Source organism: Rhineura floridana, chromosome 3, assembly GCF_030035675.1.
Source record: "Rhineura floridana isolate rRhiFlo1 chromosome 3, rRhiFlo1.hap2, whole genome shotgun sequence".
In the NCBI taxonomy this organism is placed as follows: Eukaryota; Metazoa; Chordata; class Lepidosauria; order Squamata; family Rhineuridae; genus Rhineura; species Rhineura floridana.
The window spans coordinates 62,022,503-62,035,972 of NC_084482.1; the positions used below are offsets into that span (position 1 = coordinate 62,022,503).

The following is a 13,470-nucleotide window of genomic DNA, read 5'->3' on the forward strand; positions in this document are numbered from 1 at the left end:
TGTGCATGTAACCAAATGTGCCTGCTTGTGCCTGCTTTCCTTTCAGATGGCACTCACAAAGGGCCAAATTGCTCTTTTTCCTTCTGCTTATAGGGATTTGGCATAAGAGCTTATTCAAGAAAAATGGTGCTGATACATACAGTATTTTTACCTCTTTACAACCATCCATTCAAAATCCATTTTTAGTACTTGGCACAAAGAGCTCTGCAAAAAGGAAGAGAAATACTATATGTAAGTGAGCACCATTTTTGGTTTTAAGAGCTCCTGCACTAAAACTGTTTTAAAATAAACACCACAAGGTTTTAAAGACAATTTGGGGCTTCTGCAGAAGTTTTTTCTCTGAGGAAAGCTTTGAAATTGTAGTTATGTACACATGACCTTCTGGATCATAACTTTCAAAGAGATTATGGTGCACTGATATTTCCTTCCAACTGGAGCAAAGCCTATTGTGAACTAAATTAAGAAAGCAAGGAGGGCTGCAAAGATAGATGAAGCTGTAGGCAGTAGTCCCATGCACAACTGCTTTACCTACCACTCTATTGAGTTCTGGACTGTCAGGATTGTTGTCTTGGAAATACTCCACAGCCTTCTGAATTTTAGCCATGCAGGCCAAATATTCCTCCAATCTACCAGTAGGGCTGCAATTGAAAATAGAGCTGGTTCAACAACGAAGCTACATAAGCAGGCAACTGCTTACCACAAAATCCCTGTAAAGCTGTAACTTTCCTTTTTTGCCCACATTTCACTGGTGGAATTTAAGTGTAAAATCACAAGGATGGCTGTCATACATTAAAGTACAAAGAAATATTTGACCCATGGTTTACCATTAGCTGCCATGTCATTAACTTCAGTAGACAAGTTTCCTTTGACACACTCGTCTAGACAAGCAGCAGAGATATTTTTAGACAAAGAATAAAGAACTGCATCCATTTGAAGCTCTCAAGGGAAACACCAGGTTTGCTCCAACAAAATGTCTTTGTAATTTTATTTATATATGTTAGCCTGCATCATCTTCTGCTCCACATGTCTTACAATAACACTAAACAATATAAAACAATTCAAACTACACAATCTACAAATAAACACATTTAAATAGCAGAGTGCTTTTAAAAAAATCACAATCTATATTAGATAACAGAAGTGATATTTAAAAGATGTGCCTTGAATTCCCCTCACCCCAAAACTTGAAAGGGATGTGCTCTCATGCACTTCCTCAGAGAGATCCTTCTAAAGCCACAGGACAACTGGCCAAGCCTTGCTCCTAGCTATCATCAAGTTTATGTTCCAAGGGAATACCATGTTTCTTATAACCTTCTTTGTTATATGCCTACCTCTAGTACATTTATGCAATCCAATCAACATTCTTACAATTCAACTATTCAAGGTGGTAAAACAGAGGGGAAGAAAATTATACTGAAAAAAATAACAGACCTAAGAAAGATTTTGAGGGTCCTGAATGGCAACTCACCCTTCCCTTATTATCTTCTCTGTGTCGTTTGCTACATGGTAATAACTTATAACATGATCCAAGCAGAATAGTGTCTTCTCAACATTTTCCTGCAGGCGCTGAAGATTCTCAGTTTGCTTATGTACAGGGATAATTGAATTCTCCAGCTTCATCAGACGGCTTTCAAAGGATGAGAGAATGGAAACCTAAAGAACAAAACCAGAACTATTTCATGTATACAGTGGGGTCCATTTCTTTCAGTACTAACTACCTGAATTGTTTTCTTTAATTTGCAGTTCCATCAAGTGAAACACAACATGAATTGAGACTTATGCTGCAATCGACTTCCGGGAAGGGTGACTTAGCCTGTGCCTGCTTTTGAGACGGGCTCCTGCCTCAAAAGAAGCTTATTCAGATATATCAGTCAGTTTTTTCTTTTTTTTTTGACTGATTAAACTTCTCCCGGGTAGGGAGAAACGAAGAGATTAACCTCAAAGCCTATTTTTGTTGGGACGACCAGATCTCATTAATTTATGGGACGAGGTCCAGCCGACGAAGGTGGGACGGATTTTCAACAGCAAGCTCTATCTGTTAAAGCGAACGTTCATCTTATCTTCTAAGAGAGAACGCACTAACAGGCAAGCACCCTTCTTTCTATATTTTTCTTTTACTTGACTTAAATTGTTGCTGTTTAAAAGAGATTTGCCAGATTGATCGGTTTTTGACATCTCACTGGGGAGCCGTAACTTCTCTCTGCTACGCACTAATTAATAGCTTATCTCTGTTTTTGTTGCAAAAAGCTGTCCTGGATTTGCATTCTAAAGATACACACAGAAGAGGGATTTCTATTCCAGATTTTTATTTTGAAAAATATTATACTGTTTTGAGACTACTCTCTTTTTGGTCTATTTTATTTTGACGAATCTGTTTCTTGACGATTGCCATTAATTGCTTCGATCCTGGGAACTGCATTTTGTTTACTTAACTATTGGAGAGATAAGGCTGTCTGCTCTGTTTATACTGTGATGTCACCAAGTTTGGAGTATTAACCCAATTGTTGCTGAAATAAGAAGTGGTTTTCCTATATTTTTCTTTTAAAATGGCAATTAAGAAAGTGGCTGAGAATCTGGAAATAACTATGTTTCAGAGAATAATGAATGAGATTGAGATAACGAAAATTGAATTGAGTAAAATGAAGCAGGAGATTAAAGATATAAGGGTCCCTGTGAGAGAGGTGACCCTGGAAGGGGTCCCTGTGAGAGAGGAGACCCCGGAGATTGGAATAGGGGTCCCTGTGAGAGAGGAGACCCTGGAGACTGGAATAGGGGTCCCTGTGAGAGAGGAGATCCCGGAGATTGGAACAAACGTGGAACAGGAACAAGATTTGGAGTCTATGGACTTTAGAAATAAAATCTATTGTTTGGAACTCAATGTTATCTCTGAAGAAATTAATGAAGATTCTAGAGATAAAGTTATCAATGGCATGGATTATCTTTTGGACTGGAATGATGTGATGGAGCCCAATATAGAGAAAATCTATGGAATTAACTGCAGCCATGTGACAATGGAAAAACTTTTAAGAGATGACCCAGTGTATTTTGAAAAAAAGAACAGAGATATGATTTTACAGCAGTATTTCAGCAACTTATTCAGAATGGATGGCAAGAAAATATTTGGGATAGAGGTAATTCCCATCAGACTCTTATTATATGACTATGGCTTTGACAGCAAGATTATTATGGAATACTGATAATGGAAGATTGGATATTGAAATTACTGGACTTAACAAGACTACTGAAGATGGAAGATGGAAAATGGAACTAATAGAGATAATAGAACAATGGCTACTGAAATTACTGAACCTAACAGATTCTGATGTGATGGATTAATTGAAATGTTTATTTTGACTATGGTTATGACAATAAGATTATCATAATTAGTAATGAGATGGATTAATCGATATGCTTATCTGGAAAAAAAAATTGATAGATATATTTCTTAAAGAATTGAAACCTCTCTTTGACTTTTTGTGGAAAGAATAAAGTAATGTTTATGAGATTTGATGATTAAGTAAGATAACTACTGGAGGAAAGTGATTTTATAATATGACTTAAGAGACAGGATTGCTATATATTATAGACTTATAACTGATTTGATCTTTGACAAATGGGAAGTCAATATTTTACTCTTTATTTTTTATTTTTTTTTTTTTTTTCTTCTTTTCTTTTTTTCTTTTTGTTTAACTATTTTTGATTTTGTTTTTTGTCTTTGAATGTTTTATGATTTTGTCTTGTATGTTTTATGAAAATCTGAATAAAAATTATTGGAAAAAAAAAAAAAAAAGAGACTTATGCTGCAATCTTCCTTACGTAGGAAGTATGTTCATTTAACACAAACACTTACTTCTGAATAGACATTCATAGGATTGCACTATAAGGCTTCAGTCCTAGGCATACTTATTTGGGACAAATAACCTCCATTTAATTCAGTGGGACTTGCTTCCCAGCAGGCACACATAAGTTTACACTATAATGTATTTATGTTCCATTTTAAAAGAAAATACATAGGTTATGTGAACTTACCATGTTTTTTGTGAGCTGGTCACTTTTTTCTAAACTCTCTCTAATGAAAGACAATGTTTCTTCTTCCTGTCATTTCAAGAAGGGGGAAACACACCACCAATCACTCTGTCTCTTGAATTAATCAATTTCAAATCATACTTTTCTAGAAGCTTACCAGACTTGTAAGCTCCTTGAAAAATTTTACCTCTCTATTGGCATGTTCTTTATATACATTTTAAAGGAAATGAAGGTTTTCAAGATATGGGTATGAATTTAAACAAAATTAAAAAGCAGCTTTAACGAATATCCTTTCTCATGTCATTTTAAAAGATTTTGAGTTTGGTGCAAGACTTTCTGTGCTCAACATCCACAGAGGTTTTGGGGAACACTCATGTATTCCCTTCTGTCTAAGAGGGAGGCTGTCCTTCTGGTTCTTGGGACTACCTCCAAATGCTTTGGAGGATATTAGCAGAGCCCAAGAGTAGACTTGCCAAACTTTTTTAGTCTTAAAAACCTTCTACTGATTTTTACATCTTTTATGGAGTTTTAAGATGCACAGTATTTTGGTACTGCTGTGAATTTTGTTGTACTGGTTTTGTTTTCTGCTGTGTTGAGTTTTTTTTATTGCCTTGTTTTGCCTTTGTTTTAATTTATTGGAAGCTGTCCAGCAAACTTAACGTATCAACAGCATAAACAAACAAACAAACAAGGTCATTTCCAGCCCCGCTTCTGTGCCACTAACCAGTCCGCCATGAAGAAAACTAGTATATGAAGGTTTCCCATTCAATTATAGTACCAGGAAAAGGTTCATCCGTTATATTTCTGTGCCTCACACAAGCAGTTTACAGGGCCAGCGTATAAAACAAGTGACGATCATACCCTGTGAGGGCTTCCCTCGTTTGCTCAGTCCTATTTTACTTGGAAGTAAGCCCGGCTGACTCCAGTGAAACGTACTGCCAGGTAAGGACTGGAGTTTTATCTGTGGCCTCTGATGAAAACAGCGAACCAACCAGGCAGGGAGAACCAACGGCTCCCCAGGGCGGGAGACTCCAAAAGATTCAGCAGGGCCCGACGCCTGAGCCCAATGAGGGAGAGGCGAAGGATGATGCTGGGGGATGCATTGGGGAGCCTCCGAGGAACCGAATTACCTCACCTGCTTAAGTTTCTCTTCTATTTCCCTCCTCCGGCCAGACGTCTCCTCCGTAGGAATCATTCTGGCACAAGACGATCGCCGACAAACCCAAAGACAAGGCCGCCTCAACCCCTTCTAGTTCCTGTCAATACTTCCCAATTTCACTTCCGCCTCATTCCCCGCCCTCTCCCGGCATGGTTCGGTCGCCATCTTGAGAGTGACTGGTGACGATTCTCCTGATAACGGAGGAGCATCCCTTTCCTGCAGGTCTAGAATGCGTGGGGCTTTGACAGTTGAAAGGAACGATGAGAAGGCAGTAGTGCGCACACGAGCTTTGGAACGCCTGTGACTTTTCTGAATGTGGCCATGTTAGGAGAAGCAACTAACGCCGCCGAGAGGAGGGCACTTTGGACTGCAATCTGTGGTAGTTTATTCGGGCTCTAAACAGGCGGAGCTAGTCATGGTCGCTTTAAGCCACAGAGGGAGAAAAAGCAACTTTGGCTTATTCTTATTATAAGTGTGCCAGCAAGATAGACTAGTCGTATTTGCTTAATTATTCAACCGACTACAGTTGATCAAGAATACCCTCTAACTGAAATATCTTGACAGATGCCAGATCCGTAGTCTGGGGGGCCCTGGCCCACCCTAATTTTTTTCTCTCCCACTAAATTTTTTTTTTTTTTACAAAAAATGGTTAAATTTATTACAGACAAAAGTCACCCTTCCCTACCTTTTTGGGTGCCCTTCCCTGAACTTTTAGGCTGATTACAAGCCTGATAGGTGCATTCCCAGTTTTCTCATGTGCATGTCTCATGTTTGCCTATATTCTACCTATATACCTAATCCTAGAATTCTTTTGGTCAACTGTGACAATCTGGGCAAAATGCTATTCATATACATTTGCAATGATCATTGCATACTAGAAAGTGTTCTGGCCACAAATACTAGTACACGTATTACAAGGGAGCTAGATGTTAGAACATCGCTAGTATATGTGGTGAATTTTAAAATCATGGTTTTAAAATTTGGTAACCTATATGAAAATAAATTTATATAAATATAGACAACATCTTAATGAAAAAATGAACTTTTTGGCTTGTACAGAAACTTTAATTTTCAAATTCTCCAGAAGAGCATACTACTAGCTCTTCAGGATGCAGCTCCCTCATTACCATTCACATTAAAGAAAAGTTTCTGTTCTATCAAATGCTGGAAAGTAGACATCAAGCCTCCAATTCTAAGTCTTTCACTTTCTTCTGCATTGCTTTAACCAGCACAAAAGCTGCATTTTACACTAACAGCCAAATCCTCCTATGTACACATTGATTTGGGAGTAAGTGGCACTGAACTCAGTGGGACTTGCTTCCAAGTAAACACGCATAGGAGCACAGGTGTTTTAGGATAGCCTCATCCAATTAAGTTCCGCAAAGTTCAGTGCCACTTCTTCCCATGTTTACGGTAGGGTCACCTGTGAAAATGCCCTCAGATCTATGGAGTTATGTGGAAATAATGCATTTTAAAGCAAAATATACCACTGAATTAATTTGCTTCTCACAGGGCATTGTACTGTACAGACATTACAAATGCTTAAAACTTTACTTACGTTGCATGTCTTGGACAGAAAATGCCACAATAAATCAGAAGCAAATTCATAACCGTTATACTCTGTCAGCTGCTTCATCTGCTCTAGATAGAAAATGGGCAGTTAAAGGACCATTTGGGTCCCAACTTGTTGCAGCGATATAGCTGACTCACATGAAGCCAATTATTATTAAAAGAAGTTGAACACTGTAATCCCTGCATGTGGAGATGGGAATAAGTCCCTAGACATTATCTCTCATTTCAGGAGTTCAAATCAGTACACCTCAAAAAGCCTCCCCTTGACAATTCTCCTTCTGTGGTTGTTTTCTTGAGACATAGATACAAAGATGTTTGGATGTTTAGAGAGAAAGAATAAAAGTACATTATCCATAATCGAGGTTCCAAACATTGAACAAGGAAAAACTTAACACAATATGATCCTCAGGCATTCAAACAGGTAACAATTTATAGCTTTTGGGGCCAGTAAGCCTTGGTTCCTTCTTACATAAAAACACAAATTAGATGATATTTTAGTGATACGAAAATGTGGCAAGGAATTAGTGGCATGCAAAGAACTGTGTTGTTTTTTTCAAGTGCCTTCAGCCAATATGTCTTCCGCTAGGTGTCCCCCTATGCACCAGTCTTGGGGGTGGGGGGGAATAGTGAGGATTGAATGCTTTGTTTGTCTCTCAGCCAATCTTCAGTCCTTACACTTAGGATATGTCATTTGTAATTTAATTGGGACATTCCTTTCAGGTAGGGGGCAAGTTATTCTTGATACAACTCAGATAAAAGTAAATACTATGACCTGGCTCCTAATCCACTTAGCAAATAGCAGTATACACACCACAAAAATGTGTTGGATAATGGAGAAATACACTACGTGGCAGGGAATTCATTGACTCTTTCAGCTCAAGATGTTGCAAGTGGAAAGTTCTTTCAGTTTAGACCCCTATGAAATAAATCAGTAATCCTGATCACTAAACAATTATTTTGCATAGTGTATGCTCAATACTGTACCAACATGTAGCAGACAGAGCCTTCAGCCATGTAAAATCTATTAGCAATTTTTTGCTAGAGGTGCCAGTTATGCAGGCTACATCTTATACTATCCATGTCTTTTGGCTTTTCTTTAGAAGGCAGCTTTCCCCATGTCCGGTTTAGTGGTGCAATGTGGGGAAGCTATTATTATTATTATTATTATTATTATTTAAATTTATTAGTCGCTCATCTGGCTGGTTTACCAGCCACTCTGGTCGACGTACAACATAAAAACATATAATTCACATTAAAACCTTAAAATTCCAACAATAACACTAAAACCTAACCTGCCCCAAAAGCCTGCCTGAAGAGCCAGGTATTCAAGGTCCGGTGGAAGCTCATCATGGAGGGGGCATGGCGGATGTCATTTGGGAGGGAGTTCCACAGAGTGGGTGCCACGATTGAAAAAGCCCTCTCCCTAGTTCTCACCAGTCTAGCTGTTTTAACTGGTGGGACAGAGAGAAGGTCTTTTGAGGCTGATCTTGTTGGGCGGCAATGTTGATGATGCTGGAGGCACTCTTCCAGATAGACTGGGCCAAAACCGTGCAGGGTTTTAAAGGTCAAAACCAACACCTTGAATTGAGCCCGGAAAGCAACTGGTAACCAGTGCAACTCCTTCAGCACTGGAGTGATGTGGTCTCACCAGCAGCTACCCTTAATCAGGGGAGCCGCCGCATTTTGTACCAGTTGCAGCTTCCAGACCATTTTCAAGGGTAACCCCACATAGAGCACATTACAGTAGTCTAGGCGAGAGGAGACCAGGGCATGTACCACCAATGGGAGCAGATGGTTTGGAAGGTAGGGGCGCAGCCTTCGTATTAGATGGAGTTGATACAACACCGCCCGGCTCACAGACGAGACCTGAGCCTCCATGGACAGCTGGGAGTCAAGAATGACCCCCAGGCTATGGACTTGGTCTTTCAGGGGCAATTGTACCCCATTAAGCACCAAGTTAACATCCCCCAACCTTATCTTGTCTCCCACGAACAGTACCTCGGTTTTGTCGGGGTTCAGCTTCAGCTTATTCCTTCCCATCCAGCCACTCACTGACTCCAGGCACTTGGACAGGGTTTCCACAGCCAACTATTGCAAAGAAAGGTCCCAACTAGAATAGACTGGCCCTGCCATGAGGGGTAGTGATGAGGACCAAACTATAGGTTGCACTAAGTGTGTAGCATGCAGCTGCATCTGGTTTTTCTTTATTTTATTACATGTGTGGTGGGCTGCAGGAAAGGAAGATTATCCCTTCCCTCCCTAGCCGCGATCCAGTCAAACATTGCCCCCTCTCCCAATACATATGGGGGGGGAGAAAAATGCACATTTATCTGGGAGTAAGGCCAACTGTACACAATGGGATTTACTTCTGAGTAAACATGTACAGAAAGGGTGAGGAACCTCAGGCCCAGGGGCTAAATGCAACTATCCAATCCTCTCAGTTTGGTCCATGGGAGTCTTCCCACAGCACATACCCTCCCCAGCCACACCCCTCATCATCCCTGCTTCACACCCTCCTAGACTGTTTTTGCCTGGCTGGAATGTGTCCTTGAACTCTGATAATGTCTTCTGGCTTGTTTGGATGAAGGATAGAGAAGTGTGTGTGAATATGTGTAGAAACCAGTCTGCTGTACACAGGCAAAAAATTACATATGTTGTTCAGGCCACTTTTGCCTCAGGTCCCACCCATCATTGACATGTGGCCTCCAAAAGAGGGTCCAGAAGAGAATATGGTCTTCAGGCTGAAAAAGGATCCCCATCCCTGATATACAGGACTGCACTATAAAACCTTCCAAAAGCTCCAAATCAAAGGCTGTTAGCAAGGTTCTTTGGTAGATACACGTTTCACATACACAGTTTCTAGGAGTCTTGTGAATTAGGACCTTTAAACAATGACAATAGCATGGCTTGGCAGATTTGTCCAGTACTGTCCACTCACACAGATCTTAATATGGGGATAATTTTCATTGAACACACATACACACAATTAAATGTTTAACACATCAGTGGGGAATAACGTAGCAACAATACAGTATATACATTTCTTCAGTTTGGGATAATTAGCTAATTCAGTGGTTCTCAAACTTTTGCCCCATGGGCCACTTGAAAATTGCTGGGGGTCTTGGCAGGCCACTTAACTATTTTTCTGCCTGTTGTAGCAACTGTAATGCCCTGTGCTAGATGTGTATGATTTGTAATGGTATTTTAATTGCTTTGTTATATTGTAGTTTATGGTATTACAATTTGAATTCCATATATATTAATACATTAATAAACAAAACACATAGGAAGCAATAAAAGAAGCAATACAAATACAATTAAAAATCAATATGAATATTTAATGCACTGCACCTATTGTTCACAGCTGTTGCTGCCACTGTTATTTACAGATACACCGCTGATCACCTTAATGAAGCTCACAGATCACAATTTGGGAACCCCTGAGCTAATTAATTCTAACCACAACTAAACTAGGGCACACACACACACAAACAATCTTGAAATAACTAAGGAACAAGCACATAAGGCATGTGAGGAGCAGGGATAGATAGATGTAAGGCAGTACAGTATAGGCTTTTCTTTAGAAAAAGTTTGGTGCTGCTTGAGAGAGCCATGCTAGTCTGCTCTTTCTCCCTGGGCTCACATTGCAGACTAGGCCTCAGTAACGTGCAGCTGGGTTAGGGAGGAGCGGAGAGTGGCTTCAAAGGCTGTGCGCATATTAGTTGCTTAAAAAACAGCAAGAATTGTTTTTGTGGTTGTGTTTTGAAGCTACTCTGCCCAATGCTGACTTAAGACCTTTCAGGACCACCCACAGCAAAGTATTAGGCCAATCACTGTCCTGCCTGAGCCTGCAGCAAAGCGTTTTGGCCAGACCTGGAAGACAAATGGGTTGATCTACCAATCAGTTGCAAAATCTGCCTGAAGCTGAATTTTAAAAACCCACACTCGAGCTGTTCCAACCAGGTTTTAGAGTAAAAGGGGGCAGAGTTTGACTGGTGTCATGTGCCCCCAATTTCAGAAAAGAGAGGTGGAGATGCACTGGAACCGGCACAACAGTAATTGTTTCTCGTCTACCCTAAAACAAAATCACACACGCATTTGAACGTAGGAAGCCAAATAGAGATCTAAAAACAGACACACACAAAGATAGGAAGAGGGAGCAGATGTGGAGGCTAAAATTTGTAGGGAAGGACCTCCAGAAGATGGGAGAGGTAGCAAGTTACCTTTCCAAATCCTGCTAGGCAATAAAACGAGGAAGACGGGGGGGGGGCTTGAAACTCCTTGGTCAGACAGGAAACAGTGGGGCAAGCAGCAAGAAGTAGCCCTAAAAATAACTTTTGAACAGCCAGCTATGATTTCCCTTCCAGCAAGCAGGGATCTAGAAAGGTAGGAAACTGGAAGCAGGGGAGGAAAAGTAGGGGGAGATAATAGTCACACCCCGGGCCCTAAGCAGGCAACAAAATGATTCGGCAAGTAAAGTGATTTTCAGCAAGAGTGGAGATGAGCAAACAGTAACAATATGCCCTCAAAAACAAAAGCTTCAAAGCAAATTCCAGATTTGACTGGCTATAGGGAGGTGTCATTTTTAGACAGCTTTGCCTTTACTAATACCTAGTATGACTTTGCACTTCTTGGCAGGATAGAATGGATCCCCACCTTGATATGCTTTTCTTTTGTGGATACCAATTATATTATCTTTTTAACTAGTCTGATTAGATTTTAGTCTCTTGATTAGTGGTTGCATCTCCTGAAAGGCACACTATTATAATGGTGGCTGATTGGACTCTTAGCCAATGATGGCTCTTAGCCAATAACAACAATCTTTATTGCTTAGTGAACAGACCATTGCAAAACAAAACTAAGTACAAAACATAAAACATATACTTTAAATGGGTTATATCAATCAATACATATATTAAGGACAGTGCGCAGTCATATGGTATCTGACCTCCATGGCCAGGTTCAGAAATTTGGCCACTTGAATGGTAGTTGCTTTATCAGAGCCCTCATGGAGGGCTTGTAGAAGAGCAACTGGGGAGCGGCCTGGGAAAGACTGCAAAATGGGGTGTAAAATATCTTTTCTGGCACCGTCATAGAATCTACAATTAAACAGGACATGTGATACCGTCTCCATTTCAGTCTTGTCACAGGGGCAGTATCTGTTGTTCCTCAGGATTTTATCATATCTGCCCTCTAGAAGTTTAGAGGGTAAAGCGTCAAAGCGAGCCAAAGAAAAGGCCCTTCTATACTTAGGGACAGATAACCAACTTAAATAGCGCATCCCCTCTTTGTGAGGGAAACCTATTAGACCCAGTGAATGGGGGGAGCAGGGGCCGGAGGCTGCTATGAGAAGCTCTTGGTTATCAATATCAACTAATCGCTGTTTGACCATTGCCTTAGCCCTATTGAATTCCGTAGAAAGCAGGTCAGCAGGGGAGAGGCCTATCGAGGCAATTTTCTCCAACACCAATTTGGACCAAGATGAATTGGTGGGGTCACTCAAGACCTGTCTCGTAAATGAATCTTGAGGAAGCATGGAGCAACAGTGTAGCCAATATTGAATAGTATAAGTCCATGCTAGACAATTTATGGAATTAAGGCCAGCCTCCAACATGAGAGTAGCTCCGGAGACACATCTTGGAACACCAAAGATGGATCTCAAAAAGAAATGGAGAGTTCCTTCAAGCAGTCCCTTGAAATAGGGGATCCAAATTGGGGCCCTGTATAGCATCATCAGGGCTATTTTAGATCTTACAACACAAACTGCAGCTGGGACAAATTTCCCACCCTTGGAGAAATAGAAACAGGTTAATGCACCCAGATTTTTCTCTGCTTTGGCTTTAACATATTTAGCTTGGGATCTCCAACTAAGTGATTCATGGAACCAAATCCCCAGGTACTTGTAGGAGTTAACCTGTTCAATTCTGACGGGTCCAATAAACCAGGGAAACCTAACCTTTCTCCTAGAGAACACAATTACTTTAGATTTAGCGTGGTTGATTGTTAAGAAGTTGCCTTTGCAGTATTCTGCAAAACCCGTAAGTAGTCTTTTTAGACCCAGCTGGGTTTGAGATATTAGGACTGTGTCATCTGCATAGAGCAGAATGAACACTTTTGCAGACCCAAGTTTGGGAGGATGGGATTGTATCCGTCCCAAAGCAGAGGGAAGATCAGCCAGGTATAGATTGAATAGGGTGGGCGCAAGGACGCACCCTTGTCTGACACCTTGTGAGGAGTGGATCTCCCTTGAGAGATGGCCAAGATGACTACATCGGACTTGAATGGAGGTATTATAATATAAAGCAGATATCAGAAACAGTAGCCTTTTCTCTATCAAAAGAGATTCTAATTTACTCCATAGTCGTTCGTGAGAGATGGAGTCAAAAGCAGACTTCAAATCAATGAAGGCTGTAAAGAGTTTACCCCCTCGAGGCTTAGAATGTTTATACACTAAATGAGCCAGAACCAAGCAGTGATCAAGAGTAGAACACCCTGGTTTGAATCCTATCTGCTCTTCTCCCAAGATGTTGTTAGCACTTAACCACAGTTTCAGCTTTGAGCTTAAATAACTGGCATACGTCTTCCCCACAATAGGGTTGGACTGCTCAAGCTATATATGCACAAATGGTTGGACTGCTCAAGCTATATACTGTGCACATGACTTGCAACATCACCTCCACTGAGGTGATTCATGTTGCCATTGTTTTTTTGGT

The 13,470-nt window shown here is 40.6% G+C and overlaps 1 protein-coding gene across 7 annotated transcripts in view; it reads right to left on the minus strand.

Annotated features, from left to right (window-relative positions):
• Positions 1-5,394, minus strand: part of EXOC7 (exocyst complex component 7) — a 45,520-nt gene extending 40,126 nt beyond the window's left edge. The window contains exons 1-4 of one of the 7 annotated variants that reach the window (XM_061616267.1): positions 5,162-5,381; positions 4,030-4,095; positions 1,469-1,653; positions 533-638 (exon numbers count right to left, since the gene is read on the minus strand). In XM_061616267.1, coding sequence (XP_061472251.1) covers positions 533-638; positions 1,469-1,653; positions 4,030-4,095; positions 5,162-5,221 — 417 coding nt within the window. In that variant the 5' untranslated portion in view covers positions 5,222-5,381. Of the gene's footprint in view, positions 1-532; positions 639-1,468; positions 1,654-4,029; positions 4,096-5,161 lie in introns of all 7 variants that reach the window. The other 6 variants (XM_061616261.1, XM_061616263.1, XM_061616264.1 and 3 more) reach the window with 6 other exon arrangements.
• Positions 5,395-13,470: the final 8,076 nt, after the last annotated feature.